The sequence below is a fragment of the Carex rostrata genome, chromosome 24 (genome assembly GCF_964058835.1).
Source record: "Carex rostrata chromosome 24, lpCarRost1.2, whole genome shotgun sequence".
NCBI classification, from domain to species: domain Eukaryota; kingdom Viridiplantae; phylum Streptophyta; class Magnoliopsida; order Poales; family Cyperaceae; genus Carex; species Carex rostrata.
The window spans coordinates 2,544,671-2,559,986 of NC_135941.1; the positions used below are offsets into that span (position 1 = coordinate 2,544,671).

General features: G+C 35.3%; 2 protein-coding genes across 2 annotated transcripts; one reads left to right on the plus strand and one right to left on the minus strand.

Annotated features, from left to right (window-relative positions):
* Positions 1–4,254: 4,254 nt before the first annotated feature.
* Positions 4,255–6,362, minus strand: LOC144575489 (GATA zinc finger protein). The gene is made up of 3 exons (XM_078325651.1): positions 5,540–6,362; positions 5,103–5,271; positions 4,255–4,877 (listed from the first exon to the last, which is right to left on the minus strand). Exons 1-3 carry the CDS (start codon positions 6,284–6,286, stop codon positions 4,414–4,416), a joined length of 1,380 nt encoding a protein of 459 aa, XP_078181777.1. The 5' UTR covers positions 6,287–6,362; the 3' UTR covers positions 4,255–4,413.
* Positions 6,363–7,731: 1,369 nt separating this feature from the next.
* Positions 7,732–10,607, plus strand: LOC144575490 (uncharacterized). The gene is made up of 5 exons (XM_078325652.1): positions 7,732–8,049; positions 8,443–8,681; positions 9,210–9,322; positions 9,555–9,695; positions 10,238–10,607. The coding sequence occupies exons 1-5, from the start codon at positions 7,776–7,778 to the stop codon at positions 10,494–10,496; spliced, it is 1,026 nt and encodes a 341-aa protein (XP_078181778.1). The 5' UTR covers positions 7,732–7,775; the 3' UTR covers positions 10,497–10,607.
* Positions 10,608–15,316: the final 4,709 nt, after the last annotated feature.

The window sequence follows — 15,316 nt, forward strand, 5'->3', positions numbered from 1 at the left end:
AAACTTGGCAGTGCTGTTCTAGGATGTCGAGATTATATGTCGGTAAATTTTCATGATTTTTGGAGATTTTTTACCAAGGAAACCAGAAGTGCAAAGTTGGACCCCGGATGAAACATTAATCAGTTGGGGCTATTTTTACGAGCTTATATCTCACGTTCTGTTCAGAGATTCTACATGAAACTTGGCAGTGCTATTCTAGGATGTCGAGACTACATGTCGGTACATTTTCATGATTTTTCAAGCTGTTTTGCTAAGAAAATCAGAGGTACATTTTATTGCAAAAAAATCTGAATATATAAAACAATTTGATTTGCAAAAAAAAAAAAAAAAATTTCGGACCGCCGAATTTTGGGGCAGTTAGGAATTAAAATTTCGGACCGCCGAATTTTGAGGCGGTTTGGACATTTTTAAAATTTTGTCCAAAACCTGGTTATTTTTAATTATTTATTTTTTGTTTTGGGTATTTTTAAAAAAATCGGATAAATAACGATTTGGATCAACTGTTTGGACTTTAAAAATCAGAAAACTGAGTCGATTGTTCCAGGAGCTAGGAAAAAACATTTTGAACTTACCCAACCTCTCTCTCTCTCTCTATATATATATATATATATATATCAAATAGAATTAGATATTGGTATGAAGAATAATCCTCTCAGTGTTCGATATTTGAAAAATAACAGCCTTCTTTTAAAAATCGAAATTACAAAAAAGATCCAAATTTTTTTAAAAATCCTGATAGTGGCTATCAGGTTAAAAATAAAAAGTTCCCAATTTAGGTGCATGTCTGGTTGATAGACGCGTTATATATTCAGGATTCATTTGCTTTCAGCTGACCACCATGATTTTTTTTTTTGCAAAAGAATTCAAATTTCGTTATATAATAAATTGCTAATTACTTTCTGATTATTTCGATAGATAATTTTGATAGGACAAAATATTTGTAATAATTTTGAGAATCAAAATATTTGTATAAATTTTGATACGTACCAAACGCTATGGACCACTAAAATTATATAGATTATAGTAAACATAGTGAGAAATCAATACAAATAAATAATTAAAATTCACACGCTTACAACATTTCTTAACCCCAAAGCCAAAAAAACTATAATGTAAAGAACAATGATTTTATTACAAAAACCAAACAGACACATATTCATATTCCCGAAACAAAACACATACTATATATTCCTGAAAATTTCACAGCATAGAAATCATCACTGAAGCCAAGAGTATTCCAAATGATATCAGACCGGTATAGACCACACTGCCGGCACCACTTTCTTGCGGTGAAGGAGCGCTCGCCGGTGCGTGGTACATGTCATGTGCCGGTACAGGTGCAGCTGGAGACTGAGGAGAGGGTACCATCACCGGTGCACTTGCCGGTGTGTTGTGCTGATGATTCATGTGAGGTGAAGGTACCGGAGCACTTGTCGGTGCGTGGTGATGATTCATGTGAGGTGCCGGTACAGGTGAAGCCGGTGACAGAGGGGAGTACGCCGGTGCACTCACCGGTGTGTGGTGATGGTGCTTGTGATGGTGATGCCCATGATGGTGCTTGTCATGTGCCGTTGTGGGGTCCACTAGAAGGGCCACTGCTACCACCACCATGGCCAAAGTGAGTATCTTGATGCAAGGTGCCATGGTGAATTTAAATTTGAATAGTGTTTGATAAATTGGAGACCTTGCGAATGTGAGAAGGTGGTGCTTAATGGTGCAGTGTATTTATAGTCAAAAAAGAATTTTGGAAGATACACTGAAAAGATATGGTAATCTGATAAAAATGGCAAGTATTAAGTTCAAATGATTTTGGTTTTCTGTATATTGGTGGCTTTTCCTTATATATAGATGTTTGATTTGGCATGTTGAATAAATCAATCTTTGAAAAATCTTGGTTTTTTTGAGGCCGAGAAATGCAATAAAAGCTTTCTTTATTTGTCCTATTAACTAATAAATGGTCAGCGGATTGTAATTCTTCAAATCAATATTATGAACCGTAGATTTTTTTTTGTTGTTGTTGTAAAATCATGGTTCTATTATTGAAGAATTAAGAGGTATCATTTGACAATGTGTTATTGTGTTAATGTAGACAATAAATTAAATTAAATTATAAATTGAAAATCAAAAAAGAAAGTTTATAGATATTTTATTAGACATATTGACAGTTCAAAAATTAAATTTGATGTTTCAAGAATTGTTAATTGTGAACTATCAAAATTCCAAATTACTTGACAACGGTGAAACATACATAAATTTTTTTTCTTATATATAAATATTATATGTGGACAATGTAGATCATTGTTATATTTTAAATTTAAATTTTATCTTTAGAAATTAATAAAATTGTCAAACTATAAAATAACTTCTTAGCCAGAAATGCAAGTAAAATAACTTGGTCTTAAGTTAACCTGGGCCGGGCTATTTCAGGCCTATCAATCAATTATTTTATGGGCTGGACTGAAGTCAATTCTTGAGTACTTTTTACTTGGATTTTTTGTTCATGCATGCTGAAATTTCCATTTATGTAAAAAATTTGATTTGAAGTCTTTGTAGAAGACACATATCATTACTATTAAATTAGTTTTCCAGTGACTTGCTCTATATTAATTCAAGCTTTTAGGGTTCATGAGGGACTAAAAGTTTGTTTTCCAATAACCCTATTTTTTTTTGTAAGTGAGCTAGAGCATGAGATTGAATGAGGCCATGGTATTTTGCAATGTGCAAATAGGTCTATGCTATGGATCTATATTTTTATTTTTAAAGTTCAACAGTCAATCTGAATTATTCAACATAATATATGAACATGTATTTGGAGACCACATTTTATATATTTTCTTAATCTTCATACTATTTTTTTAGATAAATAGACAATCGTCTGATTTAAAAGTTATGGACCATCTGAAAATAGTAATCTCCAACCTAAACAAAAATAATATATTTTTTTAAATATAAAATTCTTTAAATATATTTGTATGTGGAGATCATGTTGAGCATCCCTTGTGATCATCCCTCTTAAAGCAGGCTAGCAAAAATATATATGCAGGCCACCTAATTTAGCATACCTCTTAAAGCAGACCAACCAATAATTCAAATTTTGTCCTACGATTTTTTTAATCAGAAGTTAGGAGGATTGTATGATGTATAAGTATCACAAGTAGAAAACTAGTAACCATCCCTGTTACTTGAAGGATATTTCTTTATTTTTTTCATATTAAAGTATCCACCCACCAAAGAGAAGAGAGAGTTTAAAATATAAAATTTGCCATAAAGTTTGACACCATAAGAGAGTACAAAAATAAATTTAGACACAATACCTTGCAAAGAGAGTTACAATCCTGATTGAAAGATAATCCATTTCTTTCTAACTACAGTGTTTGGAGTACTGTTCCTCCAATCATTCCAACCAATAACCTGTTTATTGTACTTTTGTGACAAACAGACTGCCATTTAACTGGACCTCACACTTGAATAGAATAGTATTACTCTTAAAAACATACATGTTCTTTGTTTCGTTTGGAAAAATGTCCCTTTTGCTTGTTCCGACTCCTATAACACCAAAATAAAAGTAGCTGACAGCAAAATAAAAGTAGTTAAAAGTGTTGATTTTTCTATGACAAAGGGACAATTCCGCAAATCTAAATATTTTGCTCAAGTGGTTAGCTATAAATATGAGCATCTCCCTCCTTTGTATTATGTGGAGCCCTTAATGAGGTTATGGTACTTTGTAAATTATGGATCAGCTCATACTATGAACTTATATTTTAAAGTTTGAACAGTCGGTCTGAACTGCTCAACATACTTTTTATATAAAAATATAATTGGAGACCGGAGTTTATTAATTTTAGATATTTTTTACTATTTAAAACACTACTTTTAGAAGGTCCGGATTTTTTTCAAATTAGATGATTTTTCTACTTTTTTAAATATAGTAAAAAAAGCTCTAAAAATATATAAAATTTGGTACATTTTCATATGAAAATTTTGTTAAACGGTTTAGATCGACTGTTTGAACTTTGAAAACAAAGATATGAATCTATAGTACGGATTGATGTGAGCTTTGCAAAACACGGTAGCCTTTTATATCTCAAACTCCCTTTTAAAATTTTGACTACAGATTTCACAACGGAAGAAAGAAAACGAGTCCAGATCTGAATCTAAAAGAAAAAATAAAGAATCACCAAGTAGCATGACACCAATAGTTTTATATGTCCTCTGTACAACTTCATCCACTAGTTACCAAAAAAGTAACGAAAATTTATAAACCAAATTCAAAATATGAGCTTTATTCATAAATGAGCGCCATAGTAAGTCCATACAACAACCCCTCTTATTAGGTTGTGTTGTAAGAATGTAGACAGTACATCTCAATAATCAATCATACATTATTTATACGTATGTACATGGTTATTATGCCTAATCCAAATCCACATGTATACACCCTTCAAGAAGCACACTCTTAATACTGTCAACAATATTCTCCATTTGTTCCCTCGAATGGAGAGGAGCAGGGTACACAAAAGCGCAATCCAATTGGCCATCTCTTATCATATCAAAGACCCCGATAGAGGGACCGATACCATGAGTAGAAGCACAACCCACATAATCCTCTACGCCTAGACTCTTTTTCATATCACATGAATCGTACAATATCGGTTCTTCAAACACAGATATGAGTGCGGTACGGAGAGCGGAAGATGTGGTAAGATGGGGATTTTCAATTGCCTTGCACATCAAGAAATTTAGCTCAGATAAGTCTCTCAGGTGTTTTCTATTGGAAATGGAGTCTGAATAGGAGTCGTGGCAACGCTTCGCTAGTTCCCACAAGCCTTCGCCTCCAGTGATTGTATGTGTGTTTGTAATTGCGGAGTAATAGAATCCTACATAATGTTAGTCGAATTTTGTTATTGGACCAAAATGAAGAGGTATCAAAAGAGATGGGGGCAATTTGTAAAAAAGGAATAATAGCATATTACCACATTTTTTTTCTTGGTCAATTAGATGTTTTTAATCTTTCAAAAAAAAAAATATTCACAGGCATCAACATGTTTTATCCATTACACCATTATTTCTACTAAATTGTTAACAGATAGTAAATGAGGTACCAGCATTGTGCTTATCAAGAGGAGCTTCAAGATAGTTCCGACAATCAATTAGTGTCACTACAGAGTAGGTTTCACTCTGGCCAGCCGCCAGCTGCTTTGAGGAGCGTGCAACAACAAGTGCAGCACCTGAGAATGCTCCACACAGCTTAACTCCCCTTTCCTTGCATTCCTAATATGCACACACACAAAAAATCTCCAAATTTGAAGTTCATTGGAAATTTTGAAATTTGAGGCAGATCATAGGGGAGAATTAAACTACCCATAATTCTCTTTTGTGGTATTTTGATTCTCACCGAGGCAATTATTGAATTTGTAGCAAATAATTACAGTTGTATAGTACACATAATCAAACACCTCAAATTATCGGAAATTGGAGACTCTTACACCTCAAATTACTAAAGATGAATAAACAAAATACTTTTGCTAAAGAAACTTACACTGAGGAGGATGTCAGTCTCTTCTTTTGTAAAAACAAGCCTTATGACTTCTGATCTCCGTACCGAATCGGTATCTTCAAATTGAAGAGTGCAAGACCTGAGACCATTCAAAGAATACCCAAGTAAATCCTTCCCTCTAGTCCAAAATGGTTTATAAGTATCTTGTTTTGGTACCAAATCCTCTAGCCCTGCCTTGATCGCCACCTCATCTATACCACTTTTTTCCCCTGTACCCTCTCTCCCAATTAAATCCATCAACTCCATTATTATGCTGGCAGCAGATGTACGGTCACATACAGCAGTGTGAAATTTCATCACCAAAATGGACTCGTCCAGTTTGGGCGACTCGTAAATTGTGGCGAAAAAAACCGGTACTGTTTCATCTGGGTTGGGATCCGACCACGGGTTTTCGTTGAGCTCCAGTTCGAGTAAAGAGTGGAACGGGGAGGGGAGTGATTTGGTGTTAATGGAGATAGACGGTGAAGGCGGAATGGAGAAGAGAGGAGGGGAGTCATGGGGGAATGACAAGTGGGACCGGAGGATGGGGTGGTTGATTTGAAGCGTGTAGAGAGCGGATTGGAGAGAGGAGATGGGGATGGGCTTGGAGAGGAGAAGTAAGAGAACAGTGGTGCCGGTACCACCCGGTACGGAACGACACCAGCTGTGCTCTGTACCGCCTACTGGCCGAGAGACACGCTCCAGTTCATCGGCCATTGCACTTGTTTCAGTTTGGGTGTCAGCCTCCATGTGTCTGTGTTTGTGTTTCTGTTTGTGTGTGAGAGAGAAAAAGAGAGATGGGTTAAGGAACTAAGGATTGGATGAATGGTTTATTATATGGGGGAATTTCACATATACCCCTCAAAAACTTCAAAATTACATATTTGCCCCTCTAAAGTTTGAAATTACATATTTCCCCCTCTAAACTTCAAATACTCATAAATTTACCCATTTTATTGTCTTTTATATTAAAACTCATTCTAAATTTATAAAATACTCATTTTACCCTTTTATTAAAAGCATATAAAGCCCATCAAACTCAAAATTGAATCTGAACAATTTTTCTACCGTTCAAACTGCTTATAAATATGTGTGCGCAAGATCAGCACGAATCTTGATGCGAACACACACATATATTGATGTGACGTGCACAGATCTTAATGCGATGCACACCAATCAATATTGCTTTAAGATCCGTGCATGCTAGATCAACACAAAATTGAAGCACTATGCACAGATCTTAATGCGATGCACACAGATCAAACGGTAGAGGAACCCTTTAGATTTAAATTTGAGTTTTATGGGCTTTATATGCTTTTAATAAAGGGTAAAATGGGTAATTTAAGATTTTAGAATGAGTTTTAATATAAAATACACTAAAATGAGTAAATTTGTGAGTTTTTGAAGTTTAGAGGGGGGAATATGTAATTTTAAACTTTAGAGGGGGAAATATGTAATTTTGAAGTTTTTGAGGGGTATACATGAAATTCCCCCTTATTATATTGAGCAAAAGGTGTTTGTTTTGTTTGTTTATGATGTTGTCAAAAGTGGCTGTTGTTTGTTAAACTGTAGACTGTAGGATTAGAAATAAGTGAAGAGTAATGTAAAACACGTCTCGCCTCTGCGATAGGATATTTTGTTGAATTAAAAATGACCGAGAGTAACTCAAATTTTGAGTTTATATATGGACCGTCAGAACTGTTTTGACTAGGCATTCCACTTCGGACTGGATTGGCTGGATTCTGATTGGACGGTTCGAATCTAAAATCAAAATTTGAGATACTTTAGGGGATTTGGACTTCTATTTTGTTTCAGAAGAACAAAGTATGGTTGGTCCTCATGTGTGTCACTATCTATGCCAAGTGTTTTTCTCTTATTCTTATCGTATCTATGTACGGGAGTGACCTACCTTCAATTGAATTCACATCTGATTTCGTCATTTCGGCATGCATAGATTCCTGAATACCGTATTAATTGCTATTTATTATGAAGATAATAGAACCTCGTGTATTATACAGCGATAACACAATTGTGTAATGCAAGTTAGCGCACAGAAGATCTCAATCTCTCAAGCAATAATTTCCTTCGTTAGGCCTATATGGATCGACCTAGATAGGCGTACTGTATCTTCTTGGGCCAAAGCCCATTAAAAAACCAATTGACATTCCCTTCTTTATTTCTACTCTCTTCTGTTCACTTTGCTTTTCTTACCTGGCGAATCTACAGAGGTAACATAGTCATGGCGCGGAGAGCACTCGAAGCTTCTTCCTCCCTCTCATATCGCCTCCTTTTCTCCTCTACAATCGCTCTTTTGACCAAACCAATTTCTTCACCTCTGTACGATTCGATCAGGTATGTGCAAACGCTAGCATATGAGGAGATACAAGCTTCACCAAGCAAGCCCTTTAATCGCACCGCCTTCGTTTTCCACGGTCTTCTTGGATCGGGTCGAAATTGGCGCACTTTCTCGCGCAGCCTCGCCACTGAGCTCGAGAAACGATCTCCGGAAAATGGTACCTTTCATTTCTATTTTCATCTTTCTGAGTAGATAACAAGGAAATAAGGTTGCTTTTTGGACATGTTATGTCCAATCATGAGATTTGAAATTGTCACAGCGCTGGTCTTCCCGCTTTTGTTCGATATTTTTATTTTTCACGCAGTGTGATAAATACATAATGAAATACAAATTAGAAAAGAAATTTCAACTCCAAATTACTCAAAATTGTTAGAAATGTTTCAGGTACAAGACAAAATCTTCTATGTAACATTATTGGATGTAAAATGTGACGTGGTGGAAGTCATCAGTTCGAACCTGATTATCCCTAACCTAAAGCCAATCTGAGTTGTTCTATTTGGGCCCAGTTCAGATAATAATTCAATTGTGTTAAACTTTTTCTTTTGAACAGAATGGAGATTTGTTTTGGTGGATCTAAGAAACCATGGGAGATCAGCCCAGATAGAAGGCCTTAAACCACCTCACAACATCTCCAATGCGGCAAAAGATGTTGCTGATCTGGTGAAGTTACAAAATTGGGCCTGGCCAGATGTAGTGATTGGCCATTCTATGGGTGGAAAGGTCGCTCTTGATTTTGCTACTAGCTGTGCTCGTGGAGATTATGGCCAATCAGCTGTTTTTCCTAAGCAGGTACTTGTACTCACTATGTACTTGCAGACAAAATTTTCAAAGCTCATATATTCGATCTGAATGGTTTAACATGACCTCCATATGAAAATGTACTTGCAGACTATGTTTTACAATTTTCTAATTTGTTACTATTTTTTTGTTTATATAGGCAGAAAATCATTACTTTTGAATGGTCTAGAATCTTTAGATCAAGTGATTTTCTACCTATCTAAAGAAATAGTACAAAAAAATATAAAATTTGATCGATAATTACATCTTCATATGGAAATCATGTTGCACGGTTCAGATCGATTGTTTGGTCTTTGAAAATGAAGATATCAATCCGTAGTACTGACCAATCAATGCTATGCATAGTACCATAGCCTCAATCTTTTTCATTATTGATTAATTATTACTATAAAAAATGCAAATCTAACAAAGATTTGGGCATTAATCACTGGAACATTAAGTCTACATGAGGTATTATATGTCATGATATATTATGTACTAGTTTACTTCTAATGGTGAGTAGAACTTGTTGCAGAGCAGCTGTGGGTGTTGGATTCAGTACCTGGAGAAGTAATTACAGAGAATGCTGGTGATGAAGTAGAGAAGGTTTTGCTCACCCTTAGGAGCCTCCCTTCACACCTGCCTTCTCGCAAGTATACCATCTCCCCTCCTTGTTTTGATACAAGTTATTGATTGGTCACATCATACAATTTATGTGGTTAATTTATTTTGTTTGCTATCATTTTAACGTGTCATTATATTTGTATCCTCAAACCCGTAAATCTTAATTAAGCCCTAACACTGAGGACTATTTTCTTTGTACCTCACTGTGTTTATGTCGATATTGTTTTTCTAATTTTTTTTTTCTGTTCTATTGAAAAAAAGGTGGGTTGTGGATCACATGCTGAGCCTCAGTTTTTCCAAGACACTGTCAGAATGGATTGGTAGCAACTTGAAGAAATCAGGAGAGGGTGTTGTTTGGTCGTTTGACCTTGATGGTGCCATCGACATGTTTAATTCATATAGGTACAATATCTAACAATTTCATTCTTCTTAACAACAATGCCACTGAACAACCAAACAACTTTTTTCGTTTTCTGTGATCAACCGCTTGAAAAACTCTTGAAAGCATTTAATTGGGGTAAAGATTTTAACAGAGCAGTTTTGACTTCATGCAGCGCACTAACCATATACAGTGTTGTTTTGATTCCATAGTTCGTGCACTGCATGAAGCCAAAACTGCTCAGTTAAAATAGTTACCTTAACAGGAAGGTTAGACAGGTGCTTGATATATTGTTCTGACTGGGTGTTTTCAAAACTTCAGGTTTTTATTGCAGTTTGGCAGTGTTGATCAAAGTAAACACCATAGAACTAAAACTTTCTCACCTTGAGTTATATGTTCTTGTTTAAATTAATCAAACAAAGCAATGAGCTATTGGGTTTTTTATTTCAAAACTTAAGGTGTTTGATTGCAGTTTGGTAGTGTCGATCAAGGTAAATACTGTAGAACTAAAACTTTCTCACCTTGAGTTATACGTTAATTCTCGTTGAAATACATTATTGAACAGAGAAATGAGCTATTGGCCTTTGTTGGAACATCCACCGAAGGGATTAGAGATTGCAATGGTACAAGCAGAAAAAAGTGACAGGTGGCAGCCTCATATACTGCAGAAATTAGAGGCACTCTCGAAAAAGAAGCACATATCCCCTGAAGAAGGGAAGGTTTCATTTCATGTTCTCCCGAATGCCGGTCATTGGGTTCATGTAGAGAACCCTAAAGGATTGCTTGAGATAATGACCCCAAATTTTTGTCTTAGATGCCCTTGACAAGAATAAGTAAATGTGGTTGAATTTCGACATTAACTCTTTTTTTTCTACAATTGTTTCACATTTGTTATCTGCCACGTTACTATTTGATGTGTTGTAATTTGATAATAAGTCATACCTCTGTATATGATGGTCGAGATTTGAGAGAGAGCATCGCAATTCACTGGCAAAAGGAAAATGCACACTAGTGAAAACCTTTCCTCAGTATTACTTTCCAATGTTTTATTATCTATAACACCATAAAAGATAGAAAATAACCCCCCCTGAATCTGTATCCTCTCCGGTATTGCAGAGGATCACCCTCACTTGACGGTTTGAGATTAAATTTCAACCGGCTTGGTATTCGGGCCACAATAGGGGCTGTATTAAGTTTAAAAGAACGGTTCAGATCTAGTAATTGAAATTTGTGTTGACATTCCGACCGTTGAATAAACAAATAAATAAATAATTAATCAAAATGTTTATTTCAATTAGATACTTATCTTTTAGAATTTTGTTTTCATTATTTTTGTCGTGTCATTTTCAACCTCAGTAGTTTTATATAGTAAAGTGTTTTTTGAAGTTTGATAGGTTCAAATTGAAATATCTTTTTCAAATGTTTATATGTCAATCAAGAAACAAAAATCAAATTCTTCCCAGTAATTAATTGGCTTCTGTTCTGACAAGTGCATCTTAGAATTAGTGAAGGTTAGAGTTCAAGTTATCTAATTATTTAATATTTATAAGAGAATTTTCTATTTAAATTTTGTCACCAGTTTCTCTTGTATTTTGCGAGTAACATAATAAAAATGAAGTTGTTACCTGCTGTGTTTGACTGCAGACTTGGAAGGGCTGCCCTTTTCACTTGCTTTTAATTGGCTGAATGTTATTCTTTAAATTTGATATATTAATGTTCACATTAAAACGTGTTTGATACATTAATATTCACATGTGGTGGGTCCAAGTACTGACACGTACCCATTTGTTTTATATTCTGATTGGTTTTTGTTCATTGGATTGGTGTACACCAAACGTATTTTTACCTGTACAAAAAAAAAAAAAAAAATTAGTGCGCACATTCAAAATGCGCATTAGTTGATGTGTATTCTCGGTATGTGTATCAAATTGGTACGTTTTTTGAGTATGCGCATCATTTATGCGCGGACTGAATGCGTATGAGTGGTATGTTTTGAAATTTGGTGATTAAAATGATAATTGTTTAAAAGAATCGGCACACAATTACGGCCCATGTAGCAGAAATTAATCAGTCCACAATTACGGCCCATGAAGCAGAGTTTAAAAGAATAATATCCGACCGGAGCTCATGAAACCAGTTAGTCCCACTATCGTTAAGAAAAAAAGGTTGTATAATACGAAGACACAGCCCGTATACGATTCCGTATTCAAATATTTTAGTCCATATTAATAAAAATTATCCAATTCAAATTAAACGGATTCGGATTATAGTTGGATACGGAGTGAATTCGGATCTGATAATCCGATTCTGTTTTAACTCCTACCGTCGGTCCGTATTACATAAATATAGATCCTTCAAACCCACACCCATCTTTCAATCTTTCTCTCGCCGGCTCGCATGGAATTATCACTTGTTTTAACATTTTCGTTTGAATTTTGTTCAAAGTTTTTATTATTTTGTTTTATATTTCTATGTGCTAGTTATTACTTCCAGTTGTATAAAGAATGATTTTGTTTGAAATATTTGCTTTTTTGGATTTTTTTTTGGTCACTAGTACAGGGGTCCACATAATTTTTTGTTTGTTTGTTATACTTTTTTGTAATTCACTGGAATCATCATATTACCGTTATCACTTAACAAGTTTGTAATCATCACTTATTTTCACATAAATAATCACTTGATAAGCAAGGACTTGTTACATATTTTGATTTTGACGTCCACCTCTCGCAACCGCCTCCTTCATCTCCGCCACCTCTTTGCCTCACCCTGTGCCCCGCTTCTCCAAAAACATCCTAGATTTTTTTTTTGTTTGTTTGTAAAATTATGGTTCTTTTATTGAAGATTGAAGAGGGGTCATTTGACAATGTATTATAGTGATAATGTAGACAATAAATTCAAATTAAATTAAAAATAATAAAGGAAGTTGATAGATATTTTATTAGACATATTGATAGTTCAATAATTAAATTTTATGTAATTTAAGTATTGTTTTATGTTTCAAGGATTGTTAATTTCGAATTGTCGAAATTTCAAATTACTTGACTACGGTGAAACATACGTCAAATTTTATTACTTTTCATATATATTATATGCGGACAATGTGGATCATTATTAGATTTTAAATTTTAATTTTATCTTTAGAAACTAATAAAATTGTCAAACTATAAAATAACTTCTTAGCCAGAAATGCGAGTAAATAACATTTTTTTTTTTGAAAAATAGTGATATATACCACCGATTTCATTTGAAATCATACTATATTTGACATAGTATCTAATTGATCTGATTTATACAAAATGGCTAGCAAACTGGAGGCTAGCCCCAAAAAAAAAAAAAATTGAAAAAAAAATAATACCATTATACACGGATATTTAACAAAAGTCCGTGTAGGGTATTTAAAGAACAAATAAAAATATAAGAGAGCTACACGGCTGTTTATATAATAATCCGTATAGAAATATGACAAATTTAATGAAATAAAACTAAAGAACACAGCGCTCCCATGAACTCCCTTCCCTCCCAATTTTATTTATTATCAGATTTTTTGTATTACAGAATTGATCGATTAAGAGTTGCATATACTCCTTATATCATAGAGCAATACAGCTATTACATCTCCAAGTAAGGAAATAATCTTTTTTAATAATGGAAACAATCTAACATGGATTTACTACTCTCTAATACTAGGCCGAAATATACATGAAATTTATTTTCTTATCAACAAGATCTAATTTGACGATTCCTTCATGAGTCATGATCTAATACTTCATGGATCATGAGCAATATAATCTGACGAGTCCTTCATGAGTCATGATCTAATACTTCATGGGTCATGAGCAATATAATCTGACGAGTCCTTCATGAGTCATGATCTAATCCTTCATGGGTCATGAGCAAATCCTTCATGGGTTATGACACTTTCTTGACACGGTGCTTCTTTTACACTCCCCCTCACCGTGGTAAGAAGATATCGACCATCCCAATTCGACTAACGGCTTGCTGAAACTCCTTGCCACCTACTGCCTTTGTTAGAATGTCAGCAGCTTGCTCGCTCGATTTTACAAATGGCAATGTGATCACCTTAGAATCCAGTTTCTCCTTGAGAAAATGTCGATCAATCTCGATATGCTTGGTACGATCGTGTTGTACTGGATTACGAGAAATCTGAATGGCAGCTTTATTGTCACAGAATAGTCTCATTTCTTTTGTGTTTTCTAGTCCAAGTTCTGTTAAGACCTTTTTTATCCATATCAATTCACAGACTCCCTTGACCATTCCTTGGAACTCTGCTTCTGCACTTGACAAAGCAACTACATTTTGCTTTTTACTCCTCCAAGTCACTAAATTACCTCCAACAAAGGTAAAGTATCCCGCAGTTGACCTCCGGTCCAAGACATTACCAGCCCAGTCTGCATCAGTGAAGCCATCAACATCTAGGTGCCCATGTTTCAAGAAGGTTATTCCCTTGCCTGGAGTTCCCTTGAGGTATCTCAGTATTCTTAAGACCGCATCCATATGCTCATCACTTGGTGCATGCATAAATTGGCTCACCACTCCTACCGCATACGCTATATCAGGACGAGTATGAGATAAATATATAAGCTTCCCAACTAGTCTCTGATATCTCTCCTTGTCTACTGGATTTTGGTCAGATTTTATTTCCAACTTCAAGTTTTGCACCATTGGAGTCTCGGCAGGTTTACACTCTAGCATCCCTACCTCACTCAACAAGTCCAAGATATACTTCCTTTGAGAGAGAAATATACCTTTCTTGCTTCTGGAGACCTCAATACCCAAGAAATATTTTAGCCCTCCTAAGTCTTTCATCTCGAATTCTTTTGAGAGCTGCAGTTTCAGCTCCTTCATCCCTTCTTCATCATTACCAGTAATGATCATGTCATCGACATAAATTATCAACACTACAATCTTACTCCCTTTTCTCTTGAAGAATAGCGTGTGATCAGAATCTGCCTGCACATAGCCATAGTTCTTCATCGCGCTTCTGAATCGTCCAAACCACGCTCTGGGTGATTGCTTCAAGCCATATAGCGCCTTATTGAGTTTACACACCTTCTTCTCCCCTTCTTTATGGCAGAAACCAGGAGGAATGTCCATGTAAATTTCTTCCTCCAAATCTCCATGCAGGAATGCATTCTTCACATCAAATTGGTTCAATGGCCACTCGAGATTAGCTGCAATTGACAAAATAACTCGAATTGTGTTAAGTTTAGCCACGGGAGAAAAAGTCTCCTGAAAGTCAATGCCGTAAGTTTGGGTGTAACCTTTTGCAACCAAGCGTGCCTTGTACCTTTCAATCTCCCCTGCCGCATTATATTTAATGGAGTAGACCCATGTACACCCAACAGGTTTTTTTCCACTCGGTAAATTAACAAGTTCCCAAGTGTTATTTTTCTCAAGGGCTTCCATCTCCACATTCATTGCGTCAACCCAGTTTTTATTTTCACAGGCATCTTCAAGTTTTTCTGGTATGGCAACTGAGGACAGCTGGTTTGAAAAGGTCTTAAGCATTTTGGGTAAATGATCTGTTTTCACAAAATTCACAATTGGGTACTTCACAGCACGGCTTGTCCCATCTTCTAGGATATATTGCTTTGGTGGTCTACCTCGATTTATTCTAGGTGGC